A 22,094-nucleotide genomic window follows, 5' to 3' on the forward strand; every position below is an offset into this window, starting at 1 on the left:
TCGTGAAGACCTGACTTCATATCCAGCCTCAGATACCTACTGTGTGTCCTTGAACAAGTCACTTAACTTTCACTGGCCTCAGTTTTCTCAAGTATAAAAAGGGAATAATAATAACACCTACCTCCCAGGGTTGTTGTGAAGATCAAATGAAATATCTATAAAGCACTTAGCACAGTGCCTGGTACACAGTAGATGCTATATAAATGTAACTTATAATTATTACAGTTTAATATATCTTTATTACATGAATTAGAAAGTCAATAAAACACAGTAATAAGATCCCAGCGAGATCCCTATGAATTGCTGAGATAGAAAGGTCAAGGGATTAATGACTGAGTTACATTTATTTGTATTAAAAGGAACTAATATTCTTGGAAGTCATTAACAAAAGAAGGCTATTTTTTACTCTCCCCTCTTACCTAATGACCATGTAATAGGCGGGAGAAAAAAATATGACCTCATTCCACAGCACAAGTGATAACTTCATACCAATTCTTGTGATCAATAGGCAAGTTGTAGAGTCTGAAGATAACTGGGATCCATAAACTAAACGATGACCTTAACCAAGATTCACCCATTATCAAGGGTCTGCACTCTTAATAAATCTTGGGATTCTTATTACTCTTTCTCAAATAGGTTTTCCCACGGTCTTGATGCATCATCTTCCCTTTTTTGCTCCATTATTGACCCTAAGCTTCGCAGATGCTCTGGAAAGCAGGAGAGAGAGAGAGGAATGAGAAGAATTGTCCTACTGATGGAACTGTCTATGCCTTCTTCTCTAACATAACTCTCTCTGGTCCTATGGCCATGCTGATGTTCATACCATACAATTAATCCCACTCTGGCTGCCTTTCTGCCATTTTTTACCTTCATAATTTGTAGTCTTCCTGCCTATGTTTTTTTCTGGTTTCTTTTTTCATTCTATGAATTCCTCAGAGTCTTCCCATGTTTCTTTGAATTCCTCATATTTGACATTCCTTTTAGTACAATGATAGTCATTAGGGAACATTTAACTCCTCAATTGATGAACACCTACCTTGGTTCAAGTTTTTTTTTTGCTACTACAAAAAGTGCTCCTATGAATAATTCTGTTATCTGTGAGGAACTTTTTGTTTTTCAGCTTCTAAGGCAATCATAGCATGGGGCCTGTGTATGAATGGCATGAAGTGTTTAGTGACCTGAGAGCAAAATATCTCCCCTTGATATGGCCAAAGATCAAGTTAGCTTTTTTGGCTTCTATTTCACAAAAAGTGAATAAAATGAAGACTTTTTTTTAATCATTTGCTTTTGAAAATAACTTCTATTAGCAACACTGGCTATAGTAATCTTTGCATTGACTTTAACGGTTTAATTTATTGAATCTAGACCACATATAGCAAGAGGTGTTAAAAGTTTAATTTTGTCTTTGTTGTAAATAAGCAGTCCAAAGGTCTGCTGGGTCCTAATACATTGGGTAGGAACATTTTCTTTTTCTGCTTTTGAGTCCCCAAAATTATCTAAAATTCTGTGAGGATCAGGTCTTGTCCACTTTAAGCCCTACTTCTCAGTTTTCATAGGAGTGAATGAAAGTTGAAGTAATTAAGTTGTAATTAAATATAGCAGTTCTAAAATTATTATTTAGGTCTGAAATAGAAATAATTATGTTTGGTGTTTTCCAAGAAAGATTGAGAAATCTCCCATTTTCCAAAAAAGGATACATTATTTGAATTTCATGAGTTTAGACATTTTAGATTGGAGGAGAAAAGGGGCGTGGGAGAAGGACATAATAACTATTTTGAGTAATTAGGATTTTTCTTCAGTGGATTGGATAGGAACTCCAAGGAAGAAAATAGGAAACTACAGATATCCAGATTTAGGTCTAAACATTAGGAACACTTCTAAACAATGAGAGTTAAAGTGAAATATTTCAAGCTCGAGGCTGGATCGCACATTGGGGATGTTGGGGAAAGGATTCTGGTTGTTTTTAGGTTGTATTAGTTGGCTTCTGAGGTACCTTTCAATTTTGAGGTTCTGAAATTTGTGGCTCTTCTTTAGATTTTTTTTCTTTTTCAAGCACAAACATGGTTGAAAACACAATTATTCCTCGAGTAGGTGCACCCATACACAATAATACAAACAAGTTCATGATTACTTAAGATATGCCTGTAAACTCTATCCATATTGCACTCAGGTGACTTCCTAGGTTTCTCTTATTTCAAACTAGATTCTTTAACACTAAGAGAGGCTTCCTTCTAAAGGGAACAAAAAACACAACTCAGTTCATAAACCTACGTTTTTGTAGTATAATCTTGCCCTTACAACTTTTACCCCCTGTGCTCACTTTTCCTTCCTTCCTTCCTTTCTTTCTTTCTAAATATTAAGTGTCCTCCTTTTAGCTGTTGTTTTCCACTCTTTTTAGTTTAGTCCCACATATTGCTTTCTTTGCTCTTTCTTGACAATAATTTCCTTGTTGCCTTTATATTTGCATGCCATATGCATGTTTGAGATATTAGAGGAAAAAATATATTTCCTTTTTATTCTGAGAATTCAATTTACTGAAAAATTATCAGTAACAACTGTCATTATGACTTTTGCTGTACTAAAACTGTTAACCTACTTATTTTAAAACCTCTGCAAAAGGACTCTTAAGAAATACGATTTATGGCTTGATAGATGAGGCCACTTTACCTTCCAATGCTGCAGCATGTAATGGATTAACACACCACGAAGTATAAACTACTAATCTAAAAGTCAACCGTTCCCCAGTAAATATGGGGAAAAAAAATTACTTGGATCAGTAATAGTGAAAATTAATGCATGTACACATTTTTCGACATGGTCAATATGGGAATTTGTTTTGCTTGACTGTGCATCCTGGTTACAAGGATTTTGTGTTGTTGTTGGTTTTTTTCCCCTCAATGGGGAAGGAAGGTGGGGAGAGAAAATAAATGCTGTTGATTAAAGAAATAACTAAAAAACAAAATGCATGGAGAATGTAGAAAAAGAGTAAATAATTTTAAATGTATGTCATTATATGTGGACCTTATTGTAATATACAGATGGGCTGGGGGGAGGGGAAAGGTGTGACTTGAAGACAAAAACCACTTTGTACTAAAGTTGCCAAACAGGTTTTTTGGCTCTATAAAAGTCCAAGGGTGGCAGAAGAGGTGTGGTTAAATGAGCATAGCACAAAAACAAAAAAGAAAGGAAGATGGCAGGCACCTAAAAATAAGCAAAGCATGAAAACATTAGGAGAACTTATTTCTAGAAAATTAACAGAAGCCAACTTTGATTTTAAATCTGTGTCAATTTATTTGCTTTGGTTTATTCACTTGCCAGAATCTGTGCTCTTTTGGTTAGGAACAAAGAAAACCAGGAAAAATGATGGCTAGACTAGGGGAGAACAAGACAAGACAGGCTAGAGTTACAGAGCTGAAAGAGTATAGGTATCAAAATATTTAAACCCCTTATTTTGCATATAAGAAAGCTAAAAGAGGATGAATGTACTGTTATTACTGGAAAACAATTCAAAGCATAGACTCTATGGTCAATAGGTCATTAGTACTATATAAAGGAAGGAAAATGTACTCTTGTACTCAGAAGTTACCTCTTTTAACAAACAGGCAGAATACTAAAGTTCAAGATTTGATGTAAAATATGAAGAAATAATCTTAAATGCTGAACTTTAAGAGTGATAGTCTTATAAGTGCTCAGTGCAAGAAACTATTCTAAGGCTTTTTATTATTGTTACTATTACATTTCCAAGGTACTTTTTAAAAATGTCAATCTAAAAATGGATCTGAAAATGTTTTATAACCTGTTAATCCTGAAAATACCTCTTGAGGTAAATAGAACTGAATATATATAAAACCAAAGATTGTCAATACTCCTTGGCCCACAGAGATCAATAATTCTTGAAGGAAAGGTATGGTTAGTTACTCATGCTACCTATAGTTAACACTACAGCATAATTCTAAAGATGTATATCTAGACCAAGAGTATTGATGCCAGTCCTGAAGATTTTTTTCTGTCATCAGTTTTAGGAACCCAAGACCCCACTATAAGTATCAGATGTCCCAAAACTCTTAGCCCAGTTTTAAGATTTTTAGTAGCTTAAAACTGGGCTTAGGCTTTAGGAACACCCTCTAGTGGAACAATGGCTAATTGTCTTCAATATCTGAAGAAGATACTATAGTTTAAACAAGCCACTATGTATTATTAGAAGTCCTCGTCATTTGATGACATCTTGTTTCTTGTTATATAGTTATGTCCACTGCTGGTAGGACGCATTGCTCTTTACAGGTCTACCCCTGTCTTGTCACTTTTATTGCTTCTCAAATTATATATTCTTATATTTAACTGCTTCATACCAGCATCATCTGCTTTTGAATAAAGGCAATCTACCCCCTTTCCCCTCATCCCTCACCCAATTTATCCTTCCTTTAAATAGGCTTGGCTTGGCTTGTTTTTCTTAAACATTATATCCAAATCTGGATAAACTGTCTCCATCCAATGCCTTCTAGTAGGTGTTAGAAAATTACTAAGAAGCAAAAAATATATTTTAAATTGATTTATGAATACCATAAAAATATTAACAAGCCACCTGGCCTCCTTCAGTTTTTACTAGGAGAAGCACATTGAGAGGATAGGTAACTTGGAGAATGGGAACAAACTATTTATGTAAAACTAAAAGCAATGAAAATGTCTAATGTGATACCATTGATCAGAATCTATTTTAATATTTTCTTTTTCAAATATACATTATACAGTCATCACTTCTAAAGTGTCTCTTAGCTCTTATATTCTCTCATCTTGTTTGTTTTGTTTTGTTGTTTGTTTTGTCAGGGCAATGAGGATTAAGTGACTTGCCCAGGGTCACACAGCTAGTAAGTGTCAAGTGTCTGAGGTCTGATTTGAACTCAGGTCCTCCTGAATCCAGGGCAGGTTCTTTATCGACTGCACCACCTAGCTTCCCCCTATATTTTCTCATTTAAAATAATCTTTTAAGCAAAGCAGTCATATTTCTTCCATTTAATTTGTTGTGTACAATATCAGTCGAGGAATTTACCTAGTCTAGAAGATAGTTATATTTAACTCATGCCTCAGGAGGTAGGTTAATGTGTTCCCTCCCCCTCACTGGGGGTTTTTAAATGGAGACTAGGTAACTTTTCTTGGTAATGTTGTAGACAGAATTTTTAGTCAATTATGGGTTAATAAACAAGATGGCTCTGGGGGTCCTTCCAACTCTGAAATTCTGAGATTCTAGGAAGCAGCATAGAGTCTAATACTATGAGGCTTCCTTGCATTTACCTCTTTGAGTTTAGAAGTCCCATGCTCCAGTTATTTACAGGGGAAAGGTGGACCCCCAAAGACTGTTTAATGTCCTTCCAATTCATATAAAAAAGGCACCCAGGAGGGGAGGGGAGGGGAGGAAAACAGAAAAGGATACTGTAATGAAAACAATCTAATTATGGTCATGGTTCCAAACATTCAATTCTGGTAAGTTTGAATTGTAAGTCTTTTTTCAGCAGTAAATTTAGCTAATAATAATAATAGTTATAATAGCAGCTAGCATTTATATAGCAAAGTGCCAGGAATTGTATTAAGCACTTGACAAATACCTCATTTGATCCTCACAACTCTTATCACCATTTTACAGTTGAGAAAACAGGCAAAGGTTAATGACTTGCTCCAAGGTCAAAATGAAAATCAAACTAGATCTCCTTCTAGCTAAAGAAGCCCCTTTGTGACCCTGGGTAAGTCACTTGACCCCACTGGACTTCAATTTCTTAATTTGTAAAAATGGGCTTGTGGGGCAGCTAGGTGGCGCAGTGGATAGAGCACTGGCCCTGGAGTCAGGAGTATCTGAGTTCAAATCTGGCCTCAGACACTTAACACTTACTAGCAGTGTGACCCTGGGCAAGTCACTTAACCCCAATTGCCTCACTAAAAAAAAAAAAAAATGGGCTAGTGATAATTATCTGATCCTATGAATCTAAGACAAATAAAAGAAGGCAAAGGACTGATTTACTCCACTCTCAGGTAGCATGAAAATCTTTGCGTGGAGGAAGCCAATGGGGCTGGGGAGATGGAAAAAGGGATGTCTTAACAGGGGTGGAACGTTCTGCATCTTTCCTCATAATAGAGGAGGGAGTAAGAGGGAGTAGGAATCAGGGGTTTGGACACAGAGTTAGTGTCTTTTTCTCTTTTCCAAGTAGTTTATTTTATTGCTTTGCATATGCTTAGGTAAAGAATGGATGTGAAAGAAAAGGCTTTTGACTAGGGCACCCATGAAGGCACTTCAGCCCTCAGCAACTCAAAACTCAAGAGTTAGGAACAAACTACTAGTAGGAAGGATTTTCAACAAAAAGTGAGTATTGGTAGCTTAGGCTGTTTCTCCTAGGGATAAAAATAGTGATAAATGGGGAGGGGGGAGATCGAAAAAACTAGGAATGATGTTTACAAATTGGGGGTGGGGAATACCTGGTATCATAGATTTGTTTGATTAAAGATTGTTCTGAAAGCTTCAGTATTTGTTTGATTTTTCTTTAGTATAGATGCTTTAGTTTTATAATGTTCTTTTTTATGTTAAAAGTAGCAAAATTGATGGTTAAAGATTTGTAAGGTCTTAGCAATGTCTCTAATAAGGTTGAGGCCTGCCTTATATGGCTATGGAACAGTACTGCCACCTAGTGGCAATATAGCTATTTCAGAGGGTCTGATGCTTTTAAAATATAAAATCCATAGGAAAATTATAAACTATATTTACTATGTAATGTCAGATTAATAGAGTACAAGTGCCATCATAGTGTAATATTTTTAAGAATTAAGATCAAGCTCATAATTTCTCTTTCACATGCTTAATTTTTTCCCCCTAAGACTTTACCCTTGGTCATAAAATGTTGCCTCATCATTCATGAAATACTTCATACAATACCCAGTGATACTCAGTGGGTATCTGGCAATCATACTTTACCTCTGCTTCTCAGGTCAAGAAGAGGATGGTACAGGATTGGAGGAGAATGGACAGGGACTAAGAGTATAGTAAATCTATACTGTGGGCAGCTAGCAGTTTCCTCTCACAGTGTAGATGTAACAAAGAAGTTGTCTCTTGCAAATGCATAATGTTACATGTTCAAAAGATAGCATGCTAGTGTGGAGAACATGTGAACTACTTATATCTGTATGGTATCATGTCATCCACTTCTACCTTCTGATTTCCTCCCAGCTGAGGCCAGAGACGAGGCTCTTGGAAGTAATCCAATTCTTTCTTATGAAACATTCTTTAGTATACTCTTCTATGAGCTAATTGGAGCCTGAGAAATACAGGAGTACCAATGGCACTAATCCAGCACTAATAAAACTGTTTTAACTGCTTTGTAGGTTATACATAATGTAGAGAGATTGATCAAGGGAATTCCTGACCAACAGGATGACATTTTGATTGACTCCAGTTCTAGGGGGACGGACTCTTGTGGGAACAGTCACACTCTGTAAGATTCTTCATCTTAAGATTAGGCCTTTTTGCTTTTCAGTAAAGCTAAATTGTACTGAGTCATTAATGCCTGCCTTTGAACAAGTAATGTGGGAGCCACATTATCTCCACCATGTAGCATCAATGGAAAAAGGAACCATTTGGCAAGTGGTAGAGACAGCAGCCTCTTGTCCTGGTAGCTAGGTAATAACTGGGGAAATAGTAGAATATTGAGAGTGCCTGCCCAGAGACCAAAAAGAGTCAGGAGCTAAGATACACATGCTCTCAACTCTAAAAGAGGGAAACATGATCTAAGTGATGAGAGTTCCTGAACCTCAATTTCCAAAGGACCGCTAAAGACTCTTCCTTGGGGACTGAGGTTCTAGTAACTGCTAAGTTCAAGAGTTTCAGAATCTAACTTTCTATCAGAGAGGAGGAAGTTTCTAAATTATCTTTGATCCCAGAATCCACCCTCATTGGAGAGAAGAGGATTGTATACAAGGACCCTGAAGCTAGAAAGGTTACAAGGGATTAAAGCCATGATTTAAGGTAGGCGTTTAGATGATAATGCAGTGTAATTTGGTGCATTGAGGACTAGCCTTAGAGTTAGGAACACTTGAGCTCTGTGACTCTGTACTAGACAACCCTCTACGATTGGAAATGGAAAAATAACTGCCAGTCTGCAATAGTAGAAGGCTCTTCACTGGGAATTACAAACACTGATGAAATCAAAAGTACAAACTTGTCTCTCTTATCACGCCCTGTCCCCGCCCCCTCCCCCCATCAGATGATATGTAGAAGGTTTGCCGGTCTAGCATCTTCCAAGTGCATTTTTTTCCCCAAGAAGAATCTAAACTCTCAGATAGGTATCAAAAGACTGGATGCCTGTTTGGATTATGCACTGGAAGTGGTGATCACTGCAATGTTGGGTTGTTTGTCTAGAACCAAGTTCCCTTCTAGGAATTTCAAGTCCTTTCTGAGGGGAGTCCAAAGCATAAGGTGAAATTAAGTCTGAAGGAATGTACAGAGTCCTAGGAAATTTGACCTCACCAGAGTGGTGAGGGAGGAAAGTCAAGGGAGACCCTGTTTGTTTCCTTCCTAGGGGAGTCTAAACCACAAGGTGGTGCTATGAGTCTGGAGGATTCTTTCAGCCATGGCTGGTAATATGTGCTGTACAATTTTCCATTTATATACACTTGATAATTGGGGTAGGAACAGGTGAAGGTGGTGACAGTGTGAATGTGGAGAATTAGATATGAAGGACGTCATAAAATTAAAATCAAGAGGACTAGGCAATTTAATCTTAGAGAGAAAGAAAAGAGTTGGCTACATGGAAAACTCTTGATCAGCCTAGTGTTAATTATTGATGGCAAATGTTTAATCCTAGGTCAACATTTATCTGTCAGGATATTTTTATATAGCGTGCCCTTTTCAATTGGTTGTGTTGAGTTCAGCAAATGGCAACTGATTTTGAATCTACAGTTTTCAGATAAATATAATTAGAGATAAATCTACTGTAAAAAATACACAAATGCATTCCAAAGCAAGAAAAATCAGTCTTCTAGACACATTATTTACTATATTGGATTATCTAGCCACAAACCCTTTTTAGTAGATAGTAGAATGCATTCTTCATGAGTTACAAACCCTGGAGCACTCTGCCTAATATTTGGGGGTGAGGTAAAGGAGAAGAAACAGATACTAGGTTGGCGAATCCTAGATGTGATTCCCTGTCATTAGCATACTCATTTCTTCTTCTCAAGTTCTTCATCTGTAAATTGGCGACATGAAAATATCTTTGCTACTAAAATTGCTATATGTATAATGTGAGATATATACCTGGAATAGTCTCTACAAATACAAAGCACTTTAAAGATAGTAATCTCTTGTTAATCTTAATCTTATCTTTTACTTAGAGAGAAATTATGGAATCTTGTATAAGATAGCTAATGTCAGAGTCAGGAAGACCTAGGTTCAATTCCCACCTCTGACATTCTAGCCTTTAGATACTGGCCAAAGCACTTAAGGCTCTCAGTGTCATAGGGAATTTTCTAAGATTATAAATTCCAGAGAAAGTCAGTCTACAATGGTAGGGGGAAGTTTCTCTACCTACCCCTATGAAACCATAGATCCAAATTCCTATCCCTAACTTAATAATGCCTAGGATTTAAACAGTGCTTTTAATTTGCAAAGCTCTTTACAAGTTATCTTACTTGAGCCTCACAAAAACTCAATATAGTTAATGCTATATTTTCACTCTCATTTTACAGATGAGGAATTTAAGATTAAGAGAGGTAAGTTACTTGCCCAGGGTCATATCTAGGAAGTATTTGTGGCAGAATTTGAACTTTGGTCTTCCCACCTCCAAACCTAACACTATTACCCACTGCACCACCTAAAAATTTTGTCTCCTCTCTCCTCTCTAAATATAGACTTTAAACAGATTCCATTTTTCTTTTACATTATCTTTCTTGGTTATTGTTTAGCTAAAATATGCTGATTTAGCTTCTAAAATTCATTCTTACAGCTCAATCATTCACCAGCAGCACTAGTCAGATATAGAGAATCCTACTTTCCTTTTGAATAGGTTTCCAAATGGAATGAAGATAGAAAAATATTTTTAGAGCTTTTGGGTTCGAAAGTAAAGTGGAAGTAGATTCCCATATTTATTCTGGAAGCAAAATCAGCCACAAGGAGGAGACTTCAGAAACATTCCAAGATGGCTCTAATTACTGGAATTCTTTTGGGGGAGGGGTGGCACTACTCCCCCCACACTTTCTACCCTATATTTCTTGGCTTTAAAATGTAACATTTAAATAGTTGCTTTACCTATGTCAGCTTTCTACTTTGTTATATAACCATTACCAATATCATCATCAACAAAAATTGTGCTAACTCCTGGGGATATAAAATTAAAAAAATACTCCCTTAAGGCACCTCACATTCTAATGGGGGACATGATATGCAAACATACATAGAAGATATATAATACATTGTAAATGGGAGGTAATCTTAGAAGAAGGGCACTTGAAGTGGGGTGATAAGAAAAGACCTATTGCAGGAGATGGAATTTGAGCTGAGTCTTGAAGGATGCCAGTGACATCTTAACTTCCTCTCAGCAGCAAAAACAAAACAAAATAAGGTCAAAGCAGAAATAAAACTATGGTGTTTTGTGTGTTTGGGTTTTTTTTAGCAAGTACAAAGGATCACAGGTTTAGAGTTGGAATACACCTTAAGAGTTCACCAAAACCTCTAAGATGAGAAAACTGAGGCTCTGAGAGGTTAAGTTACTTAGCTATGATTTCACAGCCCAAAAGTGCCTGAGGCAAGATGGGAGTGGAAACCAGTAGCCTATACATTATGCTACACTGTAGTGAAGTCATATGTGACTGTGAAAGTGTGAGGAGTTACATCACCTAAAATTTTTTAATTGAACTGAAATTTTTAAAAAATGTTATGAAACCTCTATTTAAAAATAAACATGGACTGCTACCATTACAAGTTCTCTTTGATGGTTGTCTCCTTTTCTGGTTCCCCCCTCTTCCCCTAACTTCATTTTCTCCTCACAACTAAAAGATAATTATTTAAAAAAAAAAAAAACAATAAGGGAGTAAGGAAGGAATACTCATGTTAGGGGAAAAAATGTCTTCTGGTGACTTCCTTACTATTCAAAGCAAGTATTGCTTTCAAATTTGACAGCTATTACTTTGCTTAAGTATTTGCTTTGTTGATTATTTATCATTAGAATTTACTCCAGCCTAATTACTTATCCTATCGATTTCTTAGCTCTCTATTTGTATTGTATTTTCCAAGAAAGTTCCTTGAAATCCAATACTTAAGCACCTTCTTTGCTATAGGGAAAGTTTGAATGAGGTCAATCTGTTCAGACATGTCTGGGAGACATGGAGAAAATAATAGCTCCATTTATATTAGAACTTTCAATGCTTTTTTTCATCACAGAAACCTGCCTAAAAGAGGTCATCACTGTTTTCTTTGAAGTGTATTCCTATATTCTCTTGTTTTATAAAGAGTCAAGTTTTACAAGAACTTAATCTAGACAAGGGAATCTCTAACAGGGGCGTTCAGTTGAGAGAACAGCCTAGAATATTACATATGCTTTAAAGTTTACAACATTTTGAAGCCTGATCTTAAAGAGAGCTGTGAGAGGGTGAAGGATCTTTTCACACCAGGGCTATTGCCTCATAACCTTGTCCATGGTCCTGCTATTTCAGCTCCTCCCCAACAGTAGCAATAGAATTATAGAATTAAATAATTACCACATCCTCCCTCTAGTCCTAAACACCTTGCCAAAAGGAAAAAATGTATGTCAGATCTAGCATTTCTCCAAAGATTTAGGGTTGGAAGAGACCTTAGAGCCAGCTAGTCCAACATTTATTTTACACGTAAGAAAATTGAGGTCCAGAGAGGTTAAATGAAAACAACAAGAAACATTCAGAGACATGAGGGTTTCCACAACTCACAACTGACCACTACAACTGTTTTGCAAGAGATGAGATTAGGATAGAGAAAGCAAGCAAGTCCCCACACCCCCAATCCTCTCTTCTCCAGGTAAAGTAGTCCTAGATCCTTAAGTTTACCTCTTGAACGTTCCACCTCATCTTTTCAGGCTCAACTCAAGTGCTTCCTGTTCAATGAAAGTTTCTCTAATTTCCCCAATCAGAAGTGATCACTCGGGGCAGCTAGGTGGCGCAGTGTATAGAGCATCGGGCCTTGGACTCAGGAGTACCTGAGTTCAAATCCGGCCTCAGACACTTAACACTTACTAGCTGTGTGACCCTGGGCAAGTCACTTAACCCCAATTGCCTCACTAAAAAAAAAAAAAAAGTGATCACTCCTCTCTCAAATTTCTTAAAGGAATGAGTGGGGCAGTATGATAAGAAGTGGGAAAAGTACTGTTTGGATTTGGAGGGCCTAGGTTCTAATCCCAGCTTTTTCATTTCCTAACTACGTGACATTGGGGAAGCCACTTAACTTCCATGGGCTTCTTTTTACATCTGAAAAGTGAGGATCTCTAAGGTCCCTTTCAGTTCTAAATCTAAGAACCTTACATATGTTATCTTAATATCAAGGTTATTTGTATCCTTTCTTATACCTACCTCACATCATCCTTCCTCTATGATTTATTTATAATATTGAGGGTTGATGTTATATATAATTTCATTAAAAAATAATAAATACAGTTCCTTCACCATAGGAGATACTTCAAAATGTTTGCTGAATTGGACTGAATTAGTTTATGAGTAAGGAGAGAACTGGTAGACTGAATTGAAGAGGGCACATGTGAATGCATTTTGCTGTATTTTCTTGATATGTACATGTATTTTTATTATTACCAATTTTTTCCATATTTGAATAACTACAGAGCTATTTCATCTGCTTCTAACTAAAATAACTGGGTTAGCAACATTGAAGGATAAAGAAACTCAGTCATTCAATTATGTTTTTCATCTAGTAGGAATAAGGATAGGCGCTAGACTTGTGATTTCATTAGTAAAAGTTATGTCCCATGGGGGCATCTAGGTGGTACCAGAGCACCAGCCCTGGATTCAGGAGTACCTGAGTTCAAATCCGGCCTCAGACACTTGACATTTACTAGCTGTGTGACCTTAGGCAAGTCACTTAACCCTCACTGCCCTGCCCCCCCCCCCAAGTTATGTTCCAGGTTAGGAAACTCCCTGTATCAATGCAAGTTGGCACTTTCTCTGCAAAAATCTACTCAAGTTTAAACTAACTGAAAAGAATGGAAAAATTTTTAATTACAGATATAAAATTATAGTATCAGGGTTGGAAGAAATCTTAGAAGTCATTTAGTTCAACCACCACTTGAAGCATGCATATCTTTTATATTATCTCCAACAAATAATTGATCATTCAGCCTCTTATTTGAAGGCTTCTGGTAACAAATAATTCATTAGCTATTATTATTATTATTGTAGTCTATTCCATTTTTTGACAACTCTGTTAGGAAATTCTTTTTTATATTGAAATTCCATATAACTTTTTTTTTTTTTAGTGAGGCAATTGGGGTTAAGTGACTTGCCCAGGGTTGCACAGCTAGTAAGTGTTACATGTCTGAGGCCGGATTTGAACTCAGGTACTCCTGACTCCAGGGCTGGTGCTCTATCCACTGCGCCACCTAGCTGCCCTCCATATAACTTCATGTGTTAGTCCTAGTTTCTGGCCTCTTGGGCCAAACAGAATCAATCAAATTTATTTCTTACATGACAACTCTTTAAATAGCTGAAGACAATAATAACCAGGCCTCCTCCCACACACCCAATCCTCTCTTCTCCAGGTGAAGCAGTCCTAGATCCTTCAGTCAATCTTATATGGCATGATTTTCATGTTCCTCAACATCTCAACTCCCCCTTTCTCAGAATACTCCAGCCTGTTAATGTCTTTCCCACAACATAATGCCCAGGGCTCAACATAATACTCCACATGTAGTATAACTAGGCAAAATAACAGTGGGACTTTCACTTCTCTCATTCTAAATAGAAGTCACAGAAAAACAAACAGCGACATATCTATGTTGTGGGTGCAGTTAGATCCCATGTTGATTTTTTAATATGAACTATACTAAGGAAGATATGGCTAGATATCTTGTACCTGTACAGTTGGTATTTAAAAACATGCAAACTATATTTCATTTTTACATTGCATATATTTCCTTTTTTTTTTTTTTTTAGTGGGGCAATGGGGTTAAGTGACTTGCCCAGGGTCACACAGCTAGTAAGTGTTAAGTGTCTGAGGCCGGATTTGAACTCAGGTACTCCTGACTCCAGGGCCGGTGCTCTATCCACTGCGCCACCTAGCTGCCCCACATATATTTCCCCAATATATTCTCCTACCTCCCAGAGTCATTCCTTTTAACAAAGAATAAAAATAAGAAAAAAATAATTCAGCAAAACTAAATATATTAACCAAGTCCAACATTATTTGTAGTGTTTTGGTGCCTGCCCCCCACAACACACATCTTTATGCAATTGATCTTTTGAACCCAAATGTGAGCCCAAATTGACATTTGTCTTTATTATGTTCAATTTAGCCCCAAAGTATACCTGCTTATGGATTCAAATTTTGCCATCTAATACAAGAGAATCAAGAGGAAATGAACAGTTTAGGGCTTGGAAAAAAGAATAAGACTTTTTTTTAGGATCCTGGGAACACAGAAAACCTTGAGGAATAGGTTGAAAGTGTCTATTGGTAAAGTCAGTGGATAGTCTGAAGTGGAGGTAAAGAATCAAAAGAAATGGAACTTTGGGAGTAGATGAATAATGCTTTATTCAGTGTACAAGGGACCAGGTAGAAGCTCAGAGAGCCAAGGTAGGTACAAATAAAAAATAAAGCCTAGCCCAGGACCCTTAGAAAGTCAAATCTGGAAATGAAAATGACAGCAAGTTTTGGAAGGCCTGAAAATGTGCTAATCCTAAATAACCTTGGAATGGAAATGGAAGTATATTTCTCTAGCAAAGATTATAATACAATCTAGAAAATTTTGATTTTAAGGAAAGGGACTGGGAACTGGGTACCATATAATCAGCTGTAGCTAAAATAATCTTTTGTTAAATGTTAGAATTAGAAAACTGCATTTTTTAAACTCAGGGTTTTTTTTGCCTCAGCGTTTTTTGTTTGTTTTGTGGGATAAGGGAGTAGGGGAATGTTGTTTGCTTTCCATTAGTTTTCTCTTAAAAATTCCTTTTGAAATGTTCCAACATTGTCTCAAATGAACCAAGAAAAAAAAGGTTGTTTTTTTTTGTATACAGGATAGTTATGGAAATTAGTTTCTCCCGGTGGCCAGGTATAGTGGTGGTGGCAGCATCACTGAACAGTTAAAAAAAACAACAGAGAAACATTCTGAGCAACTTTGAAATACAGGCACTTCTATTTGGTCCATTCAACAGACATTTATACTTTATCCAGAATGCAGGAGTAAAGAAGATTTCACATAGATTATGTGGAAGATACTTTGGGAGAACTCCAGTTAGTCAACTTTAGACTTTTCTTAATTGGAACGATTTGAAAAGAAAACCCATAAGTGTTTTGCAGTTGGATAGAGAGGTTTCAGAATTATTTTAAAATTCTTCTTAAGTTGATTACAAAATGTATTTTCTACTTATTTACTTGTTAAATAATTACATCCACAGGATGAAAATCAGCTTTATAATCTTTCATTTTAAGGAATCATCGATGTTGTTTTAAGATAAACCTCGTATATATATATATATGTGTGTATGTGTATATATCTATATCTATATGTATAGAGATATATAGATATAACCTATATCAGATTACCTGCTGTCTAGGGGAGGGGGGAGGGAGGGGAGGGAGGGAGAAAAATCTGAAATTGTAAAGCATGTATAAACAAAAGTTGAGAACTATCTTTACATGTAACAGAAAAAATAAAATACCTCATACATTAAAAAAAAAATAAACCTCAACCCACAAATGCTAAGTGTAATTAAAAACTATTTTCAATTAATTTTAGTGGAGCAGAATGTGCAAAGCTGTTCTGAATGTGACCTGTGCAATCACTAATTTTTTCAATATACCACTACTTTTAGCTTACACTTATGTACTGGATTATATTTTATAATGTGGTTTCCTCAGAATTAAAGTACTATCTATTCACTGTGCTACACAGCATAGTAGATAGATGGACATGGAGTCAGCCAGATATGAGTTTAAATCTAGCTGAAGAATCTAACTATATGACCAAGAGCAAGTCACTTAACTGCTGTCTGCCTCAGTTTCCTTATCTGTAAAATAGGAATAATAATAGCACCTGCCTTCCAGAGTTGTGAGAATTAAATGAGGTAATATTTGCAAACCTCAAACGGTTATATAAATAACACACATAATTATTATTCTTGTTAATAATCATTATAGCTAGTATTTTAAACAGCATTTATAAAAACATATGCAGTGTTGATATATGTTAAATCATTTGATCCTCACAACAAGCCTGGGAGTTAGGTCCTTTTGCTACCCTTATTTTAAAGATGAAGAAGCTGGGGCAAAGAGCGCTTAAGTGACTTGCTCAGGGTCACATACATTTGAACTCAGCTTTCCCTTGGTCCGGGTCTTGCACTCTTATCCACTACAGCACCCAGCCACCTCTATTCATCCCTTAGTCTGCCAGCCAGTCAGTCAACAAGCATTTATTATGTGCTTACAACGCATTAGGCAGGCACAGCTAAGTGCTGAAGATGCAAGGAAAGGGAAAGGGAAAGGGAAAGTACCTCCATGAGGGAGGGAGGATAAGTACTATCATCTCCATTTATAGATAAGGAAACAAGCTCAGAGAGGTCAAATAACTTATCCATAGAAGAGCTATGACTCAAAGCTGTGGTTTTTATTTCAAGTTTCGACTTTCCAAATCATGTAGGATCATAGGATTTAGAACTAGAAAATTCTTTATTTATTGCAACCTCCTCATTTTACAGATGGGAAAACTGAGATACTGAGAAGTAACTTGTCCAAGGTCACAGAGGTAGTAAAGCAGCAGAGACAAAATGTTGAACTCAGTTCAACTGACTTGAAATCCAGTGTTTATTATATTATACTATGCTCATTCCTGGACACTCATAAAATTGTGTGTGTGTGTGTGTGTGTGTGTGTGTGTGTGTGTGTGAGGCAATTGGGGTTAAGTGACTTGCCCAGGGTCACACAGCTAGTAAGTGTCAAGTGTCTGAGGTCGGATTTGAACTCAGGTATTCCTGAGTCCAGGGCCGGTGCTCTATCCACTGTGCCTCCTAGCTGCCCCCCTACTTATATTTTAAGTCAATTCTAATGGTTAACGTAAAAATCACTCTTTCTATTCCTAGTCATCTCGTTATGACTAATGTAACTTTACAATATACTTCACAGATTCCCTAATTCTGACATCTTAAGTTAAAAAAGCTCATGGCAAAAATAATTTTTAACCCCGGTTAGTTCAATCAAATTACCTTTTTTTTTTGGTTAAACTTCTCAAATCCCTTTCCCTTTAAATATACAACGTCTACAAAACCAGCTAGGATATTTAATAAAGCAGTCAAAATACAATCTCAGAAAAACAATTTTGCTCAAAACCCTTAGATTTTTCACATAAATTGATGTTGTCTTTTTTTTTTAATGTCAACGGCTTTTCTATTGGACTCTTGGCTGTAATTAGCTATTTGAACAAATAATTTTTTTAATCGACAGAGATGATTTAGGAAGGAAAAACACTTTTTGTTCCTATAAATGAAAATTAATATTGTGAAAAAGAGCATTTGTAAGAGAATTTCTTACATCAACCAACACTCAGTCCTGATAAGTGAGGACCCCCCCGCCCGTCCCCCCCTCCTGGTACCTAGTAGGCGCTTAATAAAGGCTAGCTGACCAGAGACTGACTGACCCCAGCTTTGGAGGTGGACGCTCAGGACGAGCAGGGAAAATTATGTTGAAAGGCAGATCGTCGTAATAACGACACTAAACAACAGCAGCACCAGCACCTTGTCAGAAACACTGACTCTACGTCCCTTCCTCCATCCCCGATACGAACCTAAACCGAAAAAACGACTTACTCTCCGCCTGTAGCTTCCCTCCTCTGAACATCCCTGAAATTAAGTCGTCAGAGATCAGTGAGCCAGGAAGGGGCCGAGCGAACAGGAAGAGAAAGTAATGAAACGTAAAAGAAAAAAGAAGAGGGAAAAAAAATAGTTGTTCTGACAGAGGTGCGAGACCTGGGCAGAGGCGGATTTGGGCCTCTCGGGCGGGGCCCCAAGCTCGGCTGTCACCCCCACGAGCCCCGGGAGGCACGGATCCAGGAGGCGGTTGGTAGGCCCTCCCCGCCCCCTCTCCGTCTAGCGCCGCGTGCCGCACAACCCCACTCAACTTCTCCTCTCCACTCTTCGGTCCCACCCCTTCTTTCCTCGTCCGCGAGTATGATTGGCGACACGAGGGATCCCTCAGCGCCGCTCGTCCTATGGCGGACGCCTCCGGGCCGCCCCTCCTCCGCCACGCCCCTTCCCCGTCTTCCCCTCCCCTCCCGATGATGGCCCGCCCCTCTCGTCCCTGCGCTTGGGAGCGGAGGGAGAGTAAATACAACAGGAGCGCAAAATGGCGGAGCCACTGAACCCCGTCCACGGCCCTGCTGCCGCCCCGGAGAAAGAATCGTTCTGCAAACCGCCTCCGCCTCCCTCTCCTCGGGACCCGTCATGCTCTCTGTCGGCGAAGAAAGTCCGGACGGAGGAGAAGAAGCCGCCGCGAAGAGTGAACGGGGAAGGGGGCGGCGGCGGCGGCGGCGGCGGGAATAGCAGGCAGCAGCCGCCTCCGCCTCAGAGCTATGGCAGCCCCGCGTTGTGGAGCTTCGCGGCCGTGGCCGCCGCCGCCACCCCTCCCGGCGGCTTCTCCTTTCCCGCCGGCGCCGCCACCACTTCCTCCTCCTCCTCCTCTTCCTCTTCTTCCTCCTCCTCCTCCTCGTCCTCCTCCTCCTCGTCGTCCTCCTCCTCTTCTTCGCTCTCTCCACAACCTCTGCCCCGCAAACTGCTCGTCTCCCCGACGCTGCTTCATGCTCAGCCCCACCACCATCTTCTGCTCCCGGCCCCCGCTGCAGCTAACGCTAAGCCTCGGAGACCCAAGGAAAAGCGGGAGAAGGAGAAGAGGAGGCACGTCCCCGGCGGGCCGGGCGAGGCCGGAGGGGCCCGAGAGGAGAACGGGGAGGTGAAACTCCTGCAGAGAGGTGGGTGCTGGCCCGGGGGTGGCGGGTGCAGAGGGCAGGGCGGGGGAGCGGCCCGCGCGGGCCGCGCAGGGGGCAGTGTCCGGGACTCTGAGAGCTCCAGCCTCTCTCCTTCGCCCTCCCCTGGGCAGGGGGAGTGGTCGTGGTACCCAAGCGCAGGTTGGCTAAGGGGTTTTCCAGCGCCCGGCAAGGATGGGGTGGCCCAGGTTGGCAGCGAGCCCGGGGAAAAGGACCTTTCTCCCCGAGGTGACTTGGTCGTCACCCCAGGGACAGGAAATGGAGCCTGTAATTTTAGTAGCCAGGGAAGGGGATGACCAAAACTCTTCCTTCTCGTCCTCAACGCCTGTTCCAGCCTCCGAGGTGATGCGCTTGGTCACTGAGCAGAGCTTCCTTTAGGGGACCCACGGAAGATGTCTTTAGGTGGTGGTGCACCGCATCCCGGGGAGGGACGCGGGGGCGGGGGGGCGGGGATGAAGAGGTTAAGGCTTAGGGCTGCCCAGAACGGATCCTAGTCCCATTTATTTGAGACAAGACCCCTCCCCTCCACCCCCCTAAGCCAGCAAGAGCTTCTTAGGAAGATCCTGTCAAAAAAAAGGGGGGGGAGGGGAGGGGGAGTGGTTGGGTGTGGAGAACACTGGCGTCAGCTGGAAGCTACCAGAGGCCTGAGCTTTTCATCCCTATTAGGGAAATGAGGTGGTGTCCTGGGCGCTGAGTATGCTATTTCTCTCTCCCTCCCTCTTTCTCCCACATATACATATTCTTGAGAGTTTTGGGTGGCTCTACTCGAAACTGTTCGTTTCCTCATGCCCCTCAAAAAGTATATATATATTTGCTGTATTATTTTCCATAATGGAGATTGAAATAAATACATGAAGGAGATTTACCTTTTTTTAAATGACTTAAGTGGAAGTATATTTCAAAAGGAGGGACTTAAGGAACTGATCCTGAAAAAGTATTTCTTTCAGTTTCAGATGTAGAACTGTCATAAAATTGCTTATGGCCTCTAGCTATTGCAGTAGTATGATCTGGTATTGCTGTTATAACCTCGTAGAGTTATTGAGACTTAGATGTTGTTTTCAGTTCCATAAAAAAATAAAAAATAGCAAGAAGCTTTCATATTTCTGGTTTCACTTAGTATCTATGATCACAAATAATTTTTAAATTTATTTGAATTGGATTTATTTATGTCACTGATTTAGTTGCAACATCATTACTTCCGTTTTCATGTTTTGTCTCGAACTATGCATCTAAACTCAGCCATTTAATACTTTTCAATCCCTCTCACCTTTGGGGAGTTTCCTTCAAAGTTCTTTTGAGAGTGACAGTATTCTGGTTATATTCAGAAGTAGCTGAGTAGCATATATCTTGAGGTTATTTTATTTTCATTATTGGAAATCTTGATGATGGTGATAAATAATTTTTTTTAAGAAACCACATATTCCTTGAATGCTTTTCAGTTTCTGTTCTTATTAATAAGGGAATAAGCATAAGATGTTCTTTTGCTATATTGATCTTCATGATCAAGAAGGAATTTAGTTAATTTTCTTTAGGTTTCTTTTCCTTGAGTTTGTGAATAATTAATGAAATGACCAAGTAAGATAATGGTAAAAAAAATTGTAATTTAGAATGCTTAAAACATAAAACATTGAAAATCCCCAAGCAGTTGTTCTTAGTAATGGTTCTGATCTTAAGCAACATTTTGAAACCTCTTCGAATTATGACCATATTAACCAGATAAAATTTAATTGTATTTGTTTTGTAAATTCTATTATGTAATTTCTTTTTTTTTCATCATTTGAATTATTTGTTGAAGGTATATGTTGAAGGTATCTCAAGGTGACATATTTCCTTCATGAATTTTTTTTCTAAAGTAGAACACCACGACAGTCAATCTGGCATATTGGATAGAGTAGCCTCCAAGTCAGAATGTCAATATCCCAGACAGATCTCTGTCTAGGGTTCATAATCTTTTTGGTGGTATGGACCCCTTTGGCAAACTGGTAAAATGTATTCACTTCATCTCAGAATAGGATTACCAAGGAAATGAATTCGGTTGAAATATAGTTTATAATAATGATGCGGGAAAGATTAGATTGTGTTGTATTTAAGAAGACCAATACACCCTGCTCTAAGACTTTAAACCTGCAGATCTGTGTCTTGGAGGTTGTTTTCACTTTGGGAATTCTGTACACCCATGAACTAGATTTCAGCATAGGATTAAGGTTGGGTTTTCTTTTTAATGACAATGTTACTGTTTTTGTGAGGAAAAATTTTAAGAAAATATAATGACTAATAGTTTTGTTTAGCCTTTTCCTTTAGTTGTGTGTTGGTATATTTACTCTTTGCTTTCTAATTGAGAAAGATTGATCCATACCCTACTGAAATAAAACATTAACTGAATTAAGAAATAAAAATGCTTTTTCCTCTGAATAGTAATAGCTCTGTAAGCAGATTAATGAGATTTGATTAGTGCTAATGTTCCATTCAGATAGACATGTATAACTATAATCCAGCCATTCAATTTTGCAAATATAAGGCCTAAATAAAAGAAGGTAAGGGCAAATAAACTTAAATTTTTTAGGCTTTTTTTTTTTTAACTAGAGAGAAACTGAATGGATATGGTAGTGGAGAAGCAGTGTTGTTTTACAAATCAAGCCAGCCTTGAAGCCAGGAAGACTTAGGTTCAAGTACCACTTTTCAGATATATTGGCTGTGTGACCCTTGGTAAATCATTTAACTTCTCAGTGCTCCAAGATACTTTTTAAGACAATAAGTTGCAGAGAAGTTATACCTGCAAAATCTTGGAGCCAATTTTTCTCTCTGACAGGAGGGCATTTATCTATAGGTTATTTAGCCATTTACAGGGAAGTAAGCAAAGAAAGGCTTTGGTGTGGCCAAAATTGATTTATTAAAAAT

At 38.5% G+C, this 22,094-nt stretch overlaps 1 protein-coding gene and 1 long non-coding RNA gene across 3 annotated transcripts in view; one reads left to right on the forward strand and one right to left on the reverse strand.

Annotated features, from left to right (window-relative positions):
* The window catches only part of LOC122728424, a 66,483-nt gene extending 48,072 nt beyond the window's left edge, over nucleotides 1–18,411 (reverse strand). Inside the window, exon 1 of the long non-coding RNA XR_006353280.1 lies at nucleotides 18,025–18,411. This is a non-coding gene — a long non-coding RNA (uncharacterized LOC122728424). The remainder of the gene's footprint in view (nucleotides 1–18,024) is intronic.
* Nucleotides 18,412–18,537: 126 nt separating this feature from the next.
* Nucleotides 18,538–22,094, forward strand: part of RSBN1L (round spermatid basic protein 1 like) — a 92,256-nt gene continuing 88,699 nt past the window's right edge. For both annotated transcript variants that reach the window (XM_043967790.1, XM_043967791.1), the window contains exon 1: nucleotides 18,538–19,181. In XM_043967790.1, coding sequence (XP_043823725.1) covers nucleotides 18,560–19,181 — 622 coding nt within the window. In that variant the 5' untranslated portion in view covers nucleotides 18,538–18,559. The remainder of the gene's footprint in view (nucleotides 19,182–22,094) is intronic.

This window comes from Dromiciops gliroides, chromosome 5 (assembly GCF_019393635.1).
Source record: "Dromiciops gliroides isolate mDroGli1 chromosome 5, mDroGli1.pri, whole genome shotgun sequence".
NCBI classification, from domain to species: Eukaryota; Metazoa; Chordata; class Mammalia; order Microbiotheria; family Microbiotheriidae; genus Dromiciops; species Dromiciops gliroides.